This window comes from Chelon labrosus (assembly GCF_963514085.1).
Source record: "Chelon labrosus genome assembly, chromosome: 5".
NCBI lineage: Eukaryota > Metazoa > Chordata > Actinopteri > Mugiliformes > Mugilidae > Chelon > Chelon labrosus.
The window spans coordinates 20,501,168-20,515,863 of NC_140341.1; the positions used below are offsets into that span (position 1 = coordinate 20,501,168).

Sequence of the window (14,696 nt, forward strand, 5' to 3'; positions counted from 1 at the left end):
GCCGCTTGAACACAGTCAATCGTGCACTTCTCAACTATGTAAGAAAATAAAAAGTTTTGAGTGCTTTCTGTGGTGCCCTCTTAGTTCCTTGATTCACTGTCTGCACTTTAAAAAAACATTAGAACAGCATGAAATATGTTTTATATTTTGGCTTCCCCTACACTAAAAATGCCCTTTGCATTTGATATCTTAGTTGTAGATTCTGATTCCTGATTATAAACTGATTTGGCAATAGAGTGTCATCTCTAGATTATAAATTGCAACACAGAAATTGTCAAGGGGAGACTGTGAAACACTAAACAGGGTCTTCTCGTGGTGAGGTCAGCTGAATACTTAAGTACTACAGTGAACTTTTCACTCCAATAGTCAGTAGCCTATATCCGAATATCTATAATCCAGTATATCAGAAACCACAGAGGAATTCTGTTAATGCCATTTACAATTCATAAATTGACACGGTTTAGAAAGTTTTAATGCAGTTGACCGTACAAATATTATTAAATAAATTGTGATCAGGACCTGTCCAGGGTGTACCCCACCTCTCGCCCGATGACAGCTGGGATAGGCTCCAGCCCTCCTGTGACCCTTCACAGGATAAGTGGTTACAGAAATGAATGAATCAATGAAATTGTTGATCAGTTGTATGTCTGCTTTCTGCTGCCCTCATAGTTTGAATCATAAATTCCAATTGAAAAGAAAGTCTGCTTTTGAAGTAATCACATAAAGGTTACTAGTGCAGTAAAGATCTGATTCCAAGCACTTGACAGAAGTACTTGACAGAAGCCCTCGCAGAAGTGTTCTCAATAGGTTTCAGAAGAATGAAGCAGCAGTAAAATTTGTTTCCAATCAAGGACAAATACATAAACACAAATCAACTTATCCTATTTTGCTAGACTTGAAGGCATCCACGGTTGTTGGACGGCCTGCTGCATCACCCGCTCATCAAAAGTTTTCAACAGCCCAAGGCTCTTTGTTACAGTTTTCAAGTTTAGCAGTCATTTTTTTTTTTCTGTTTACTAGGGATGATATTAAGAGCCAGAGGGAAAAAAAGAACCATTTAAGGAGTGGTGGTGAATCTTGGTTTAAAAGGCACCCCTGCAGTGTCATAACAACAGGGGTTCCTTGACTTTAAAAGGAAATTTAGCTTGATGCTACCTACCTCGCAATGAAAGGTGAGAAGACCTGCTCCCCCACGGAGTTTTATTAATGACATTTTAGTTTTTTTTTTCCCCTCGCAGAGATGCTAGAAAGATGCTTTAAAGTTCAGTGTCCTGATTCGATCACAAAGTTTTGGAGGCCGCGTTGCAGAGGAACGAGGAGGACGAGAAGTTAGGGCAGGGGGGCTAGGCGTGTCACTGCGTGTCACAGTCACTGCTTGCGCACGGGGCCACGCCCTGCCTACCTGTCCACCTGCACGTCAGCACCATCTACACCGCCAGCATCACCAGCACAGCTATCGCACCCTCCACTATATACAAAGACCCTAACCCTTCACCGTCTCAGCGTAGTAACATTGTGCTTCACGAGCCTCAGTTGAATTAATTCATATTTTAATATTGCTTGTGGATTTATCTGTCCAATCAAATCCTCACATTGCTCTGTAGTTGAGATTTTTGTTCCGGCAATTCTAGTAAATGGTAAATGGCCTTGCTTTTATATAGCGCTTTTCTACCTATTGGTACTCAAAGCGCTTTACAGTCACAGACACATCTACCCATTCGCTCACACAAGCACTCACACATTCACACGCACTGGGAGCAACTGGGGGCTCAGCGTCTTGCTCAAGGACACTTCGGCATGTGGCACATCCCGGGGATCGAACCACTAACCCTCTGGTTCGTGGACAACCCGCTCTACCTACTGAGCCACAGCCGCCCAGTCCAGTATGGATTTGCTGAGTGGCAGAAAGTGTACCTTAAGAAGGTGAAGAAGTGTGTATTACAAAAACATGGAAGATCCAGAAGTTAGAGCCTGAAACCCCCAGAGCAAGCACAAATATGACGGTGGTAAGGAAATGTTGAGCAGAACCCTGCTCATATTGGATTAAGGGGACTCGTCTGCTTGAGGATGGACAGATAGATAGACAGAAAAATAGTGAGGTGGGAAAGAACGGAAAGGAGTGAAGTAGGAAAGAGAAGTAGAAGCAAAAGCGGGCAAATTTATACATGCATATGCAGCATACATACATTACAGGTGATACTTCATACATGGAGGATTGATAATGAATATAAAGAGTGGATAGAGACAAAATTTAAAATATAAATTAAAGAACAGCTTAGTGGGTGTATAATGTGCTTATAAAGTTACTGTAATAAGAATAAACAGGGGCACTGAGGCAGAACACTATGTCAGAGATGAAAGTCATTTACATTACAAGTGAGTAGGCTGGCATAATGTATGCATATACGGCATGATGTATCATAAGCAGAACAGAGTTATTATTAACATTCAGGTAAGAATGGATGACTGCATGCAATGAATATTTGGCAGCTTGATCAGATCAGACAACATGCAGCTCCAGACCAGAGAAACTGGTCCCTTTATAGTGCACTCATTGGATTACTTGTAAATTCGAATTTCAACCCTATAGTGTTGTTGTAGGGCATAGGAAGAGTTTTTTTTTGTTTGTTTTTTTGCAAAATTAATTATGTAGAAAATCAAGGTCAATCTATGCTGATTGGCTGGGTGATAAAGAGTTAAAAGTAAAGAGGGTGACTTGCATCTGAACCCAAACTGGTAGCCTGATAGCAGAAGACTCTGCCTCCCATTCTACGTTTGGAAAGTTGAGGAACCGCAAATGGACCTTCATTTTCCGAGTAAAGTGTTCTACTGGGGTATTTATGAAGGCTTAGAAAGTTTGGCCTTAAGGGTCTGGTACATAAGGAGAATTCTTTTAAATTTTTATTCTGCATTTTACTGGAAGACGATGAAAGGAAAAGAAAGCCGGTAATTCCCATCAATGCTCTTGTTACAGCATTTTGAATCAGCTGGAGGCTTTTAGGGAGTTTTTTTGGACATCCTGAAAATACGGATTTACAGTTGTCCAGCCCAAAAGCAGCAACAAAAGCTTTAGTTTAAAAACACACACACGAAACACTGGACTCATACCAACTCAGCATTGGGTCAGCGGTGGTTTATTAATGGTTTTTGAAAATGTTTACAAAGTCAAAACTTTTTTTTCACCGAAAAAATACCAAATGTGCATTTTTACTTGTCCGTGTGACCATACATACAGGTTTGCGAATGTGTTGCTTTATCTTTGTCCTTTGCAGAGAGAAAATACAGGAAAGAACAGCCAAGCAAAAACCGCCTGCAACAGCCCATAAGCGTCAATGATATCTTCCAGCTACACCGCAGCCTTTATTATTTAAACCAGCGCACACCCAGACAAAGGCTCACCATCCCTAACTCCTGGAAGGTTCTATGAAGGCCAGATGAGGCATAATTAATACTAATTTGATTTAGCTCCCACTGGGACGTCAACTGTTTTTTTCCCGCCACCTCTAAGCAGTTCTTCCACTCTGACCAAAAGAGAAGGACCCAACATTCGTTCCCTTTCTCCTGCAGTGACAAAGGCAAAGTGCCAGCGCGGTCGCAGTGTGGTCAGAATTAATGACTTTTTGGGGCCACTCCGGTGTTCTGCTATTAAAAGGGGATTGCAGAAATTGAATAACAAGGCACTTAATTTAATTGATTTTTGAAAACGTTGCAGCCCTCGCAGGTACTGCACCTTTCAACTGCGTCGACCCCCTGAGTGATGGTATCAGTGTTACAGTTAGCTAATTAGCTTCAATGCTTGCGGGCAGAACAGGAGTGTGTGTGTGGGTGTGGGTGTGGGTGTGGGTGTGTTTGTGTGTATTGTGTGTTTTGGTTACGCTACAGCTACATGTACTGACCATGAGTTACTGACTAGGACTAATAATTCCTCCATCTCTTTCAACCCCTCCGTCTGTCGTACTCGCTCCGGATTGATTCAGACATTATTGATTGGTTTACAAGCTTGTGTTTATTACGGAGAATGAGATATGGAGATGACATTGAGATTTGTGATTCGTATTTAGCAGGAATTCAACGAATCATTGAATTGTGTGTGTGTGGTTTTTTTTCCCTCATTTTTGCTGGCATGCTTGGTATAGAAATTGCACCCTTCTCTCATAACTGAAAACATGAAACCGTAATAAAGTTCATTATGACGTTCAAGGTCTTGTGCCGTTTCTTGTCCGTAACCAAAGCTGCAGCGTATTGGTACTCAACAGGACAAAAAATAGAAATAAAAAATCACAAAAACATGCTACCTTACATATTTTATGGCCATTTCTTTTTCATGGGTGCATTGTCAGCGGGAGCAGCTTTGCTGTCGAGATCGATTTCAAACATAAAACATGAAAAACAAGTTAATGCTGAAAACTGTCATCACCTACGTCGCGCAACGAGACGGCTTATTTTAGTATTGGGCGAGGGTTGATATTAAAACACCAATCTTGGATTCTTAGTCGCTGAGTAAACGGAATAATAGATAAAAAAGGATCTTTTAAGACACTCCTTGCTTTTTACGCAGAGGGCAGATCAGTTTGCTGGAGTTTCACTTGCTTTGCACAGAGTTATATATTGAGTGATGGTACAAGTGAAATGGAGGTAACTGCAGCATCATTGCTTAACATGTTTTTTCTGTCTAATATCTGGAACACCCTAACCCTAACCCAAATAAGGGCATTCTAATAATAGGGCCACATTTAACCGAAAAAGAAACGCTATATCTTTTTCTCCTCTACAATATCTATCATTGTTGTTCTCTCACTCTTGTTTCTCTTTCTCACACTCCCTCCCTCGCTCCCTTTCCTCCACCTCTCCCAGGGATATCCGAGAGTATGCCAATGGGTCAGTGTGCGTGGAGTGTGACGCCCAGTGTGAGCGAGCCGACGACGACTCTTTGACCTGCCACGGCCCGGTAAGCTCGCCGCTACTGACAGTGTTGTGGCAGATTGAAGTGTTCATTTTCTGCATTAAATGGAGACAGAGAAGATGGCTCTTGGAGCGACCCATGTACATTTGCTGTTCTCTCGTCATTAAATGGGAATGTGAGGAAATAGTAACTGACTTGGTAACATTTTTCCACATTTGGAAGTGAACTGCACTCGGTTCCGTCTCAAAGCCATAAAACTGCTGGCTTTGTTATCGACTTGGACTTAAAACAATAGTTTTAAATAGTATTGTTTGCTGAATTCATCCGTCCTGCTCACACTGGTCAGCCCAGATCAATCCCAAGTGTGTGATTGAATTTGTGCCCCCTGCCTTGTCCAAATAATTTATTAAAAAGTTTATCTGAGGTGGATATGGATCTTTAGCACAAAAAATAATAATAAATCTCCCAAATTTACATCCTTTTTATTGTAAAATTCCACCTTTTTATTACAATCCCTCCACCTCGTAAGTCTTATACCAACCTAAGATAAAACTTAAAACAATTATGTGTTCCCTCTGTGTTCATATCACCACCTCAGCATGCGAATATCCTTTAATGTCATCAACAATGAAACACCAGCGGGTGACAAAGGGATCAAATCAACTAAACACATCTCTAATTAAATTGTACTTAAAGGATTAGCCTAATCATATTCTATACTTCTCTTATTGTCACCAAAGTCGCAAGCCTAAAACCCACTATTAATTCAGCCAGCTCCAGAAAAAAAGCCGAATCAGTTTTCTGTGTCGGGCCGCCCCGAAATAATAAGACAAATAAAGGATTTGCTGCAAACATTCCCTGTGGCCATCATAGAGTATGATGAATTATTGTATTAGCAGTCAAAGTGTGCCTTTCAGCTGAGCTATTGATTATGTCTCATGTTGTGACTTTTGCCAATACAACCGATTGTTTAAGCTAAGCTCAGCATTATTTCTCATGCTAAATCACTGCGGGTTTGAAGTCAGTGCATGTGCATATCATGCATTTGTTTTCTTTTTTCTTTAATATGTGTGTACACCAATCAGGCATAACATTATGACCACTCCAAAACAGTTGTGACTCATCAGAGAATGGTCATGGGCTCTCTGAGGGTGTCTTGTGGTGTTTGGCAACAGAATGCTGTTTGTTAGTAGGGGCCTTTGGGTCCTGTGGATCAGGCTTGTTCCAGTGCATCCCACAGATACTTGATAAGTTTGGGATCTAGTGAATTTGGAGACCAGGTCAACACCTTGTGCTGTTTTTCATGTTTTTTTAGTTGTTCCTAAAGCGTTTTTGTGTGTGTGCTTGTGTCGGGCTGCATCCTGCTGGGGATGGCTGCTGCCGTCGAGGAGTGTCATTCCATGTGTGAACTACCAAACATTCATTCAGGGATGTTTTCTATTCTATTCAATGTTCTTTCCCAAAATGTGTTTGTGTGACCAACAAACTTTGATAGCACATTGATGAAAGATTGTTTGGTAGCAGCTGTACATATAAAAAAATAAAAAAGTAATCCCTGACCTTCCATTCCTGAGTGTCTCTTGTGAACACTGGTACGCCCACAGCCACACAAGGCCCCTGACCCGGCGCTTTCTCTTAAAATCTTATCTGGCTGTTTGACAGAGAGGGATGATTTGCGACAGACGCAAGCCAAAGAGGCCGTGTGCTGCCTTTTGCGGCCCCATCACACCCCGTCAGATAGCTCTACCAATAGTTTCGTAGCAATTCCCAAAAGAAAATAAAAACACTGCAATCTTTGTGTTTGTGTGCGAATTTTGGGAAGTTAGCACAGTTATCGTTTGTTGGCTCGAGAAGAGCGTGTTTGTTGCTACTGGAGGAGATTTGTTGTTTTGATTGTCTTGGTTGCTAGCTTCCAGCTTTGCACCTGGCTTTCTTGGACAAGTGATGGGAGGGTGGCTGCTATAATGAGAATAAAACAACACAGAGCCTGCAGCTTACTTTCAGCAGACTGAGGAACAAAGGCATTAAACATTTGAAGTTGACAGTTGTTGCACAGAACTGGGTTATTTTATCTAGGTAATTAGAGTAAACACAAAAGTACGGACTACATCCATGTCTTTATGATCTGTTTTTGGTTTATATAGAGGTCTTGAAAATTTTAGCTTCTATAGGCAGTTACTGAACATTCTCATACAATCATTACCCTGTGTGTGTGTCTGTGCATGCGTTTGTCAAGCTGTCTATAATGGAAATGTCCCAACCTGTTGGACTCCGTGCAGGCGTCACATGTGCCGCACAGTCACACAAATGGATTACAGCAATCATGTTATAGCCACAGAGTCCATAGCAATTACATTACAGCTTACACACAGTGATTTGATAGGCCTAATGCCCTCTGTGGAGAGAGAGAGAGAGGAAGGTACTGGAGACACAAATGCACAGGTGATGATCGGAGAGCTAGAGCAGTGTCTGATCAGTAATACAAGCGCACTTGACATTTCATCTCCGGCACACCCATCTGTTACTATGTACTTAGTGAATACTGAAACCTCCCAGCTCAGGTGTCCCGTTGAATACCTTCATCTTCTGTAAATGACGGGTAATAGCAGAGATTGTGTTGTCTTTAATGTCCATTAATTGCCTAGTTAAACATAAACACCTGGTATTAATATATTTTGCGAAGAAGGGACAGAAATATTCCTTCACACGTGCACGTAACAGCACCATGTACAAACCCCGACACACAGGCAGACCAATTTAAAATTACAGCAGGGTGCTTTGGTTGATGCTCCGGTTTCCCCAGTACCCTGCTGGACCAAACACTGTTTGCTTTCTCCGTCACATAATTTAGCTTGCTGATGTGATGGGACTGTGGCATACACACACACACACGCGTGCGCAAATAGCTACGGGTGGGAAGACACTCATAAAACCAAAGTGGCAGGCTCAACGCTGAAGCCAGTGAGAGCAGAGAGACTTTCAATTTGCATAATTATGCCAGGGTGAGTACGCATTCACACGCATACAAGCTATGAAGAGCGTATGCAGAAGCATGAGTGTATAGGCACTCACGTACAAACACACACACACACACCCATGCATGCAGGCCATACAAAAACGCAACTTCAGGTTGAAGCGTTCAAACCCACTCCTCCTTCCTGGTGATGGTTATCTGCCTTTGCTGTCGTCTTTGTATCTTTGTGGCCCCTTGCTTATCAAGTATAAAATGTGTATGTGTCTCACGTGTATTTATACAGTGTGTGTTAATGTATCAGTTCCTTATTGTGTGTGTCCAGTTTAGACATCTAGGGAGTTGTTTATGTGACTCAAAGGTATGGCTGTTGATTCGATTTCCGCTCCATGTGTTTACGTGTGGGTGTGTGCGGGTGTGTATGTGTGTGTTGTTTGCCAATGAGATGTTCTTTAGGCCTGCTGATGTTACGAGGCCTGTCTGGGAGATCTCTCTGCCTCTCTTCCTCTCCTCCCCCACCCCTTCCCTCGCCTATATTAGCTCCATAAATCCTGTTCTAGGCGGATTGTTATGGTCATTGTGTGTGCTGTGAGCGATGGTTATTATCTGCCTGCTCTGCTCACACTGCTTTATGCGTCTCGTCTGCTCCCCCCCCCCCCCCCCCCCCCCCCACCTCCGTCCCTCTTTCTCCCGCTCCTTTTCGTGCCGTACCTCGCTCTCTCTTGCCGTCTCTCTCCTCGGCTCTGTTGTTCTGCATCCAACTCCGGTCTGTCTCCTTCACTTGCCTTATTACTCCGCTTTTCTCTCCTCTCACCGCTTTTTTCACTCCCGTTATCTCTCTTTCACTCTCAAACTCTCACCGTTACACAGATGCAGGTACGACAGCTCTATCTCTGCCGCGAGACATTCCCATATAAATATACCAGTCAATCAGTCTGCGGTCTTTCAGTCTGAGGCTGGAGCAGATATCTCTAAATCTCAAATTTGTGACAGTGCAGATTTGTCCTTTATGCTGGACTTAATGATATCAAGTTTAGCTACCAAGTTTGGCATGAACACCTGGGGGGAAATAGTGTCACCTAAACACCTATGAGAGGAAGCAGTCCAGTGCAAGAAGCACTGATAACTGAACTTGTTGCAGAAATATGGTTTTCAGTGTAAACATCAGGTAGTCATGAAGAAATCAGACTATATATTGGAAATAGTTATCCAATCAGAAACTTGACTTTTTTCAATCCAAGTTGTACTTTACTAACACTGGTATCATGCACGCTTAGACATGTTTTATAAATCAAAATATGCATTTTAACAATTTGTTTGTACATGTGTTTTTCTTTCTTTCTTGTCTTCTTGCCACCTGCAGGGCCCGGAGCATTGTGTGCGATGCCTCCATTTCAAGGACGGTCCAAATTGTGTTGAAAAGTGTCCCGACGGCGTGCAAGGTGCCAACAGCTTCATCTTCAAGTACGCCGAAGCCAACAACGAGTGCCATCCCTGCCACGCCAACTGCACCCAAGGGTAAGCCGAGTCGGGACAAGGACAAGTCGGAGCTGAGGGCTTTGACTCTCGTCACTCCACGAGATGTGAAGACACTTCAGATGTTCTTTCCTAAATCTGAACTGAGTCCAATCTGTAACAGATTAATGAAAGCAAACGGCAGTTAAATGAACCAAAACTACTGTAAACTTTATCCCAACCATAAATGTAAGAACAAACCTTTTGTTTTAAACCTTTTGTCCTAGCTATAATTCTCATCACTCCAGCTTTTAAATCTTCATAATTACATATCCGAATTTATGTTTTTATGTTACAACATCATCACAATCGCTGGATTTGCTTACATGTGTGCAGAGCAGACACCGAAGCTCACCAATTTGCCTCAAAGGCCAATTCCAGCACCACCTATTTCCAAGGAGAGTCAGTTGCATTTTGGTGTGTGTATTTTCAAGAGGAGCTGTTAACTAACAGAATATATAATCGTGCTGCATTTTCTCACTCATGCGTTGTAGGTGACTTTTACTTTCGTACAAGGCTTTTGATTGAAAAGCACATGCTCGCAAAGCTTCTACTATCCACATCCTGCAAACAGAAAATGATACACCCAACACGTTTCAAGATGAGTGAGATAAATTGGGGCGAAAAGCAAAAAAAAAAAAGTGAAGTACCCACTCCACTGCTCACTAGCCACCGATCGCTCAATGTAATATTCAACAAGGTTTGGTAAGACATCATTTTGTATTTAACTCCACAGGGAGTTTATGTCACTTGCCTGTGTGTTGTTTCTCCTCTCCTGAGTGACAGGCTGCGGCTCGCTTGAGCATAACAATATAGTCGTAAATGGAAAACACCAGCCTGACACTTTGTCACAGGTACAGTTTCATAAGCGGGTCCGCCTCTCAAAAAAAAAATAAACAAGCTGATGCAGGGGGAAGGCAGGGAGAGAGATATGCTGAGAGAGAGAAAGAGACAGGGGCTTCCAAATATTCAAAACAGCCACTACATTTTGGAGCTACAGTACGTAGTGCATGTGGCATTTGATGCCACTAGTGCACACTGCTCATAGGAGGTTTGAAACGTTAACGAAAGGAGACTGGTGAAACCTCTAGCAGAGATCTTTGCTTTTCCCCAGAAGACACTGCCGCTTTGTGATCTGCCACAGCCACTGACGTCTAGTTGATGTTCACTATGTGAATTCTAGAGTAAAGATGAGGCTGAATAAAAGCTAAAAAGGCTTTAGTTCAGAGCACATTTTGCATTTCAGGAAGCATATGGAGTCATCTTGGTGCTATCTTGACATGTTTAGTGCTGTCTCACCTTTTCCTTTATTTGTTTATCTAGGTGCATTGGACCAAGACTTCAAGACTGCATTGGCTGGATGGACAGGTATAAAATTCCTTTCTTTGGATTGCATACAAATACACAGACAGACAAACAGACAGAAGAATCACAATAAGCAAAGTCTCTGATTAATGGTTAGCTCTGAGGCCCAAAATCCCCTTGAGTGTCCTTAATGTCTTTCTGTGCATGGATGTTTGTGTTTGTGCACAAGCGGTTTGTCTGCCTCTTGATAAATTGATAGCGCTTTAGCTTTTGTTGTGAGGCTTGGGGGGTTGAGAAAAGGGAAGAAAATGCTGCTCACAGTTTACAGCAAATGGATTCCAGACTTAATAAGTGAAACAGTTTGGCATCAAGTGGTGCTGAGAATTGTTAGGTGGCATTTAAAGGATGATTAAAAAGAGAAAAAAAAGGCTGGTAAGCAGAGGGAGCAGCCAGCACTGCACAACTTAGCGAGAGAGTGTGGAGATCTCCTGCACACCAATAAAAACGCACTTAGACCTAGATCTAGCAGCGTAGCACGCATCTTTGTACTCGTGAATAAGTGAAATCTGCACAAAGATAATCAGCCACAATCTCAGTATGTTCTCCCTGAAAATGAACCGATCAGTTCTCAGCATCTTGAACCTTTTTTCTGAGGGCGTACTGCCGATGCTGAATGGGATCTTATGATTTCAAAGAAAACAAAAACCATGCCATTTAAAAAGACTGATCAAAATCTGCACATTTCTTCCCGGAACTGTATTGGGACACTGCCAGCAGGATGCAGAGGAACTGCAGCAGATGGGAGAATGTAGCTATCAGCCGACCTGGTGAACAGATCAGCTTTTATCAGATCTCCGATTGCTCCGGCCAGGATGTAGCCCTGTCCTAGCCACAGCTATCAGGCTTAGCTGGCTGCTCTGAGATGTCGCGCATGTTGTAAACCTGTCACCTGTTGGAAATATCGGATTTTGAGCACGGCCGAGAGTGGCTTATCAGGAATATATGATTGCACAAAGCCTTCTAGGGCCACCTGACATTATCTCGTATCTTTATGTAGCGATTTTGTGTGTATCTGGTTAAAGCAGATTAATCACTTCCTGTCACTTACTCGTGTAATATTTTGTCTGATAAAATTGATTAATAGCTCATTTAATTTGTAATTTATTTTTCACTTTATGCAAGATTATCCATGCTGCCTGTTCCTGATATCTCTGTGTTCACTGATTGGCTCCTTGTGCGTGATGATTTAATAATTTATTTTTTTTAATACCCTAATGTTGCTCTAATGGTGCAGAAACATTGCATTTAATCTGGCCAAATGCTTCTCTGGTCATGTGCAAAGGATGCTCGCTGGGTGATCTTTAGAAGTGCACGTCTCGAGTATTTTCATAGTCCAGCTGGGTTTCATCCGATCGCTCAGGGGACCTGTTAATGTCAGCTGGAAAGACCACTGAAGTGGAGCGTATGGAAAGAATTAGACTTCTACTGTATGTCTCGATGTTAAAATGACATTTGGCATCTCGTAATCCTCGGCGGCTGCTCAGATACTGAACTGATATGTGTCTATTTGTAGCTACTGTGTATCTTTGAACGCCGGCCATCAGTCGTCTTGTCCCTTGCCAGATATGAGCACACACACACACACACACATCTTGTGTGCATGCCCTTAAATCTAATGATGCTTTGACTGCTCGCTTCCCTGCATAGAAGGTAGAGACTCTTTACACAATGCATAAATTATCATTCTCCCTTAAATTAGTTCCTTTAAGGAGTAGTTTGACATTTTGTGAAATAGCCTAGATTACTGGGTCTCATATCTGTCCCGTACATATGAAGCAACACTGAATAGACGGTTAACAGAATAAAGACCAAACAAGGGGTAACAATTAGCTCGGGCCGTTTGCAAAACAGTCTTCCAGCAACATTAAAGGTCAATCATTATCACATTATAGCTAATTTAGTTTGTTTAATCCGTATGCAACCCAGACTGTGAAAAAAAAGGCTTTCACAATGATTATGTGTCAGAGTATTGCTCTGCTAATCCACAAACATTGTACATTTCTATGTGGATATGCACTCACTTGTATAATGAATTCTAATATGACAGTCCTGTGCTAAATACCCCCATTGCGACTGTCATAATGCTCAGTTTACATACAAACAGTGTCAGAAAGGTGGGATTGGAACTCTATGATCATTGTGGAGGGTAGTTTGGGGTGCTGTCAAAACTGGATTGAATTATACACAAAAAAAAAAATTCTGTTTTTTAGCCCCCTGGCTAAAATGGGCTCTGCGAAATAAAAAAAGATATACTGATCAGGCATAACATTATGACCACCTTCCTAATATTGTGTAGGTCTCCCTTGTTCCTCCAAAACAGTTGTGACTCATCAGAGAATGGACATGGTCCTTCTGAGGGTGTCCTGTGGCAGCAGAATGTCGTTAGTGGGGGCCTTTGGGTCCTATGGGTTGAGGGGAGGGGCCTCTGTGGATCATCCCACAGATACTTGATCAGTTTGGGATCTAGTGAATTTAGAGGCCAGGTCAACACCTTGTGCTGTTTTTTTTTTGTTGTTGTTTTTTTATTTAATGTTTTTTGAGTTGATCCTAAACCGCGTGGTTGGGGTGCCTGGTATGGTCTAGTTGGGCAGTACATGGCATCCACGCGAATGCCAGATCCAAAAGTTTCCCAGCAGATCCCCTGCATTTGTTTTCACTACTGCACCTAATGAACTGGCAATAGAAGACCAAGCATGTTAATGTGTTAGTGTCAAAGCTGCTTGTAAGCTTCTAAGCTAAGCTAATTCTCAATTCCTGTTTAATAGAGACGTTACAGAGTGATATCTGTCTACTCTCCTCATAAAAACAAAATGTCAAACTATTCCCTCAAGGAGCTGTGATCATGACATATATTCAGTAGAATATTTTGCAGTCCATTAATTATCCAGGCTCCCTGGTGGATAATCCATAAATGGTCACACGCTTTTCTAAACTTTAAGATATTTTTTAAATGATTTGTAGCAACATGCAAGTATCTGCAGTGAGCTTTCGCTGGCCGGTGCAGTACATCCGCCCGGCTGATTTATTGGTCGAGCTCCAGTCCTCGCCAGCTCTCAACCGTCACATGTGCTAAGTATAGTGATTTTCTCCCTGTGCAGCCGGTGAGAGAGATGTGGAGGAGATACGGAGTTCTTCACTTCCCATGAAGACGGCTGACTGTGATAATGTTTTATGGGCTGCATCTTTGCAGTCTGACATATACAGCACTAAATAACGGCCTTTTTTTTTTTTTTTTTTACACAGATTCGTAGCCTGAGTACTCCTTGACCAAATTAGGCTTTTTAATACATCAAGAAAAACAGCAGGGTTAGGCTAGGATTTGGGAAAACCAACTCTTCGCTGCTTCTGTAGTATCTCTACAGTAAACAGTCTGGCGAGCGTATCAAAAAATTATTGAGGGTCTTGATTTCAGATGGCAGTATCAGCGTGGGGCTGAGAATTCACTTTGATGGTGATTTCCATGTTTTTGATCTCAGCTTCTATTTTAATGAGAGGGCATGGAGAGATATTTGTTACCAGATAAAGCTAAGTGGGGAAAATAGACAAAAACTAAAGCAGAGGACTTTACTTCATATAATCATATGCTTCAGAAGCGTGTTTTGTGTTTGTTTGCTGGCATGTTTTGTGTATGTGTATGTATGGACACGAGTCTAGTTTGTGTCATCCTAAATCCGTACTGCTACTCAACCTATTCAACCTGCGCGCCCTTCCTCCACTTTTGTCATCTCATTACGCGCATCCCGTTCGTCATCGCCCACTCCACTTTCTCGTCCTCAGAACCCCTCTGATTGCGGCGGGGGTGATCGGCGGCCTCTTCATGGTGGTGATCATGGTACTGAGCGTCGCAGTGTCTGTGCGCCGCAAGAACATTAAGAAGAAGAGGGCCCTTCGTCGCTTCCTGGAGACGGAGGTAAGCAAGAAAGTAGATGAAAGGTCAGCTGA

The 14,696-nt window shown here is 42.4% G+C and overlaps 1 protein-coding gene across 1 annotated transcript in view; it reads left to right on the forward strand.

The window, feature by feature from the left end:
- Positions 1-13,411: 13,411 nt before the first annotated feature.
- The window catches only part of erbb4b (erb-b2 receptor tyrosine kinase 4b), a 64,600-nt gene continuing 63,315 nt past the window's right edge, over positions 13,412-14,696 (forward strand). The window contains exon 1 of the mRNA XM_084544172.1: positions 13,412-14,664. Coding sequence (XP_084400298.1) covers positions 14,383-14,664 — 282 coding nt within the window. The 5' untranslated portion in view covers positions 13,412-14,382. The remainder of the gene's footprint in view (positions 14,665-14,696) is intronic.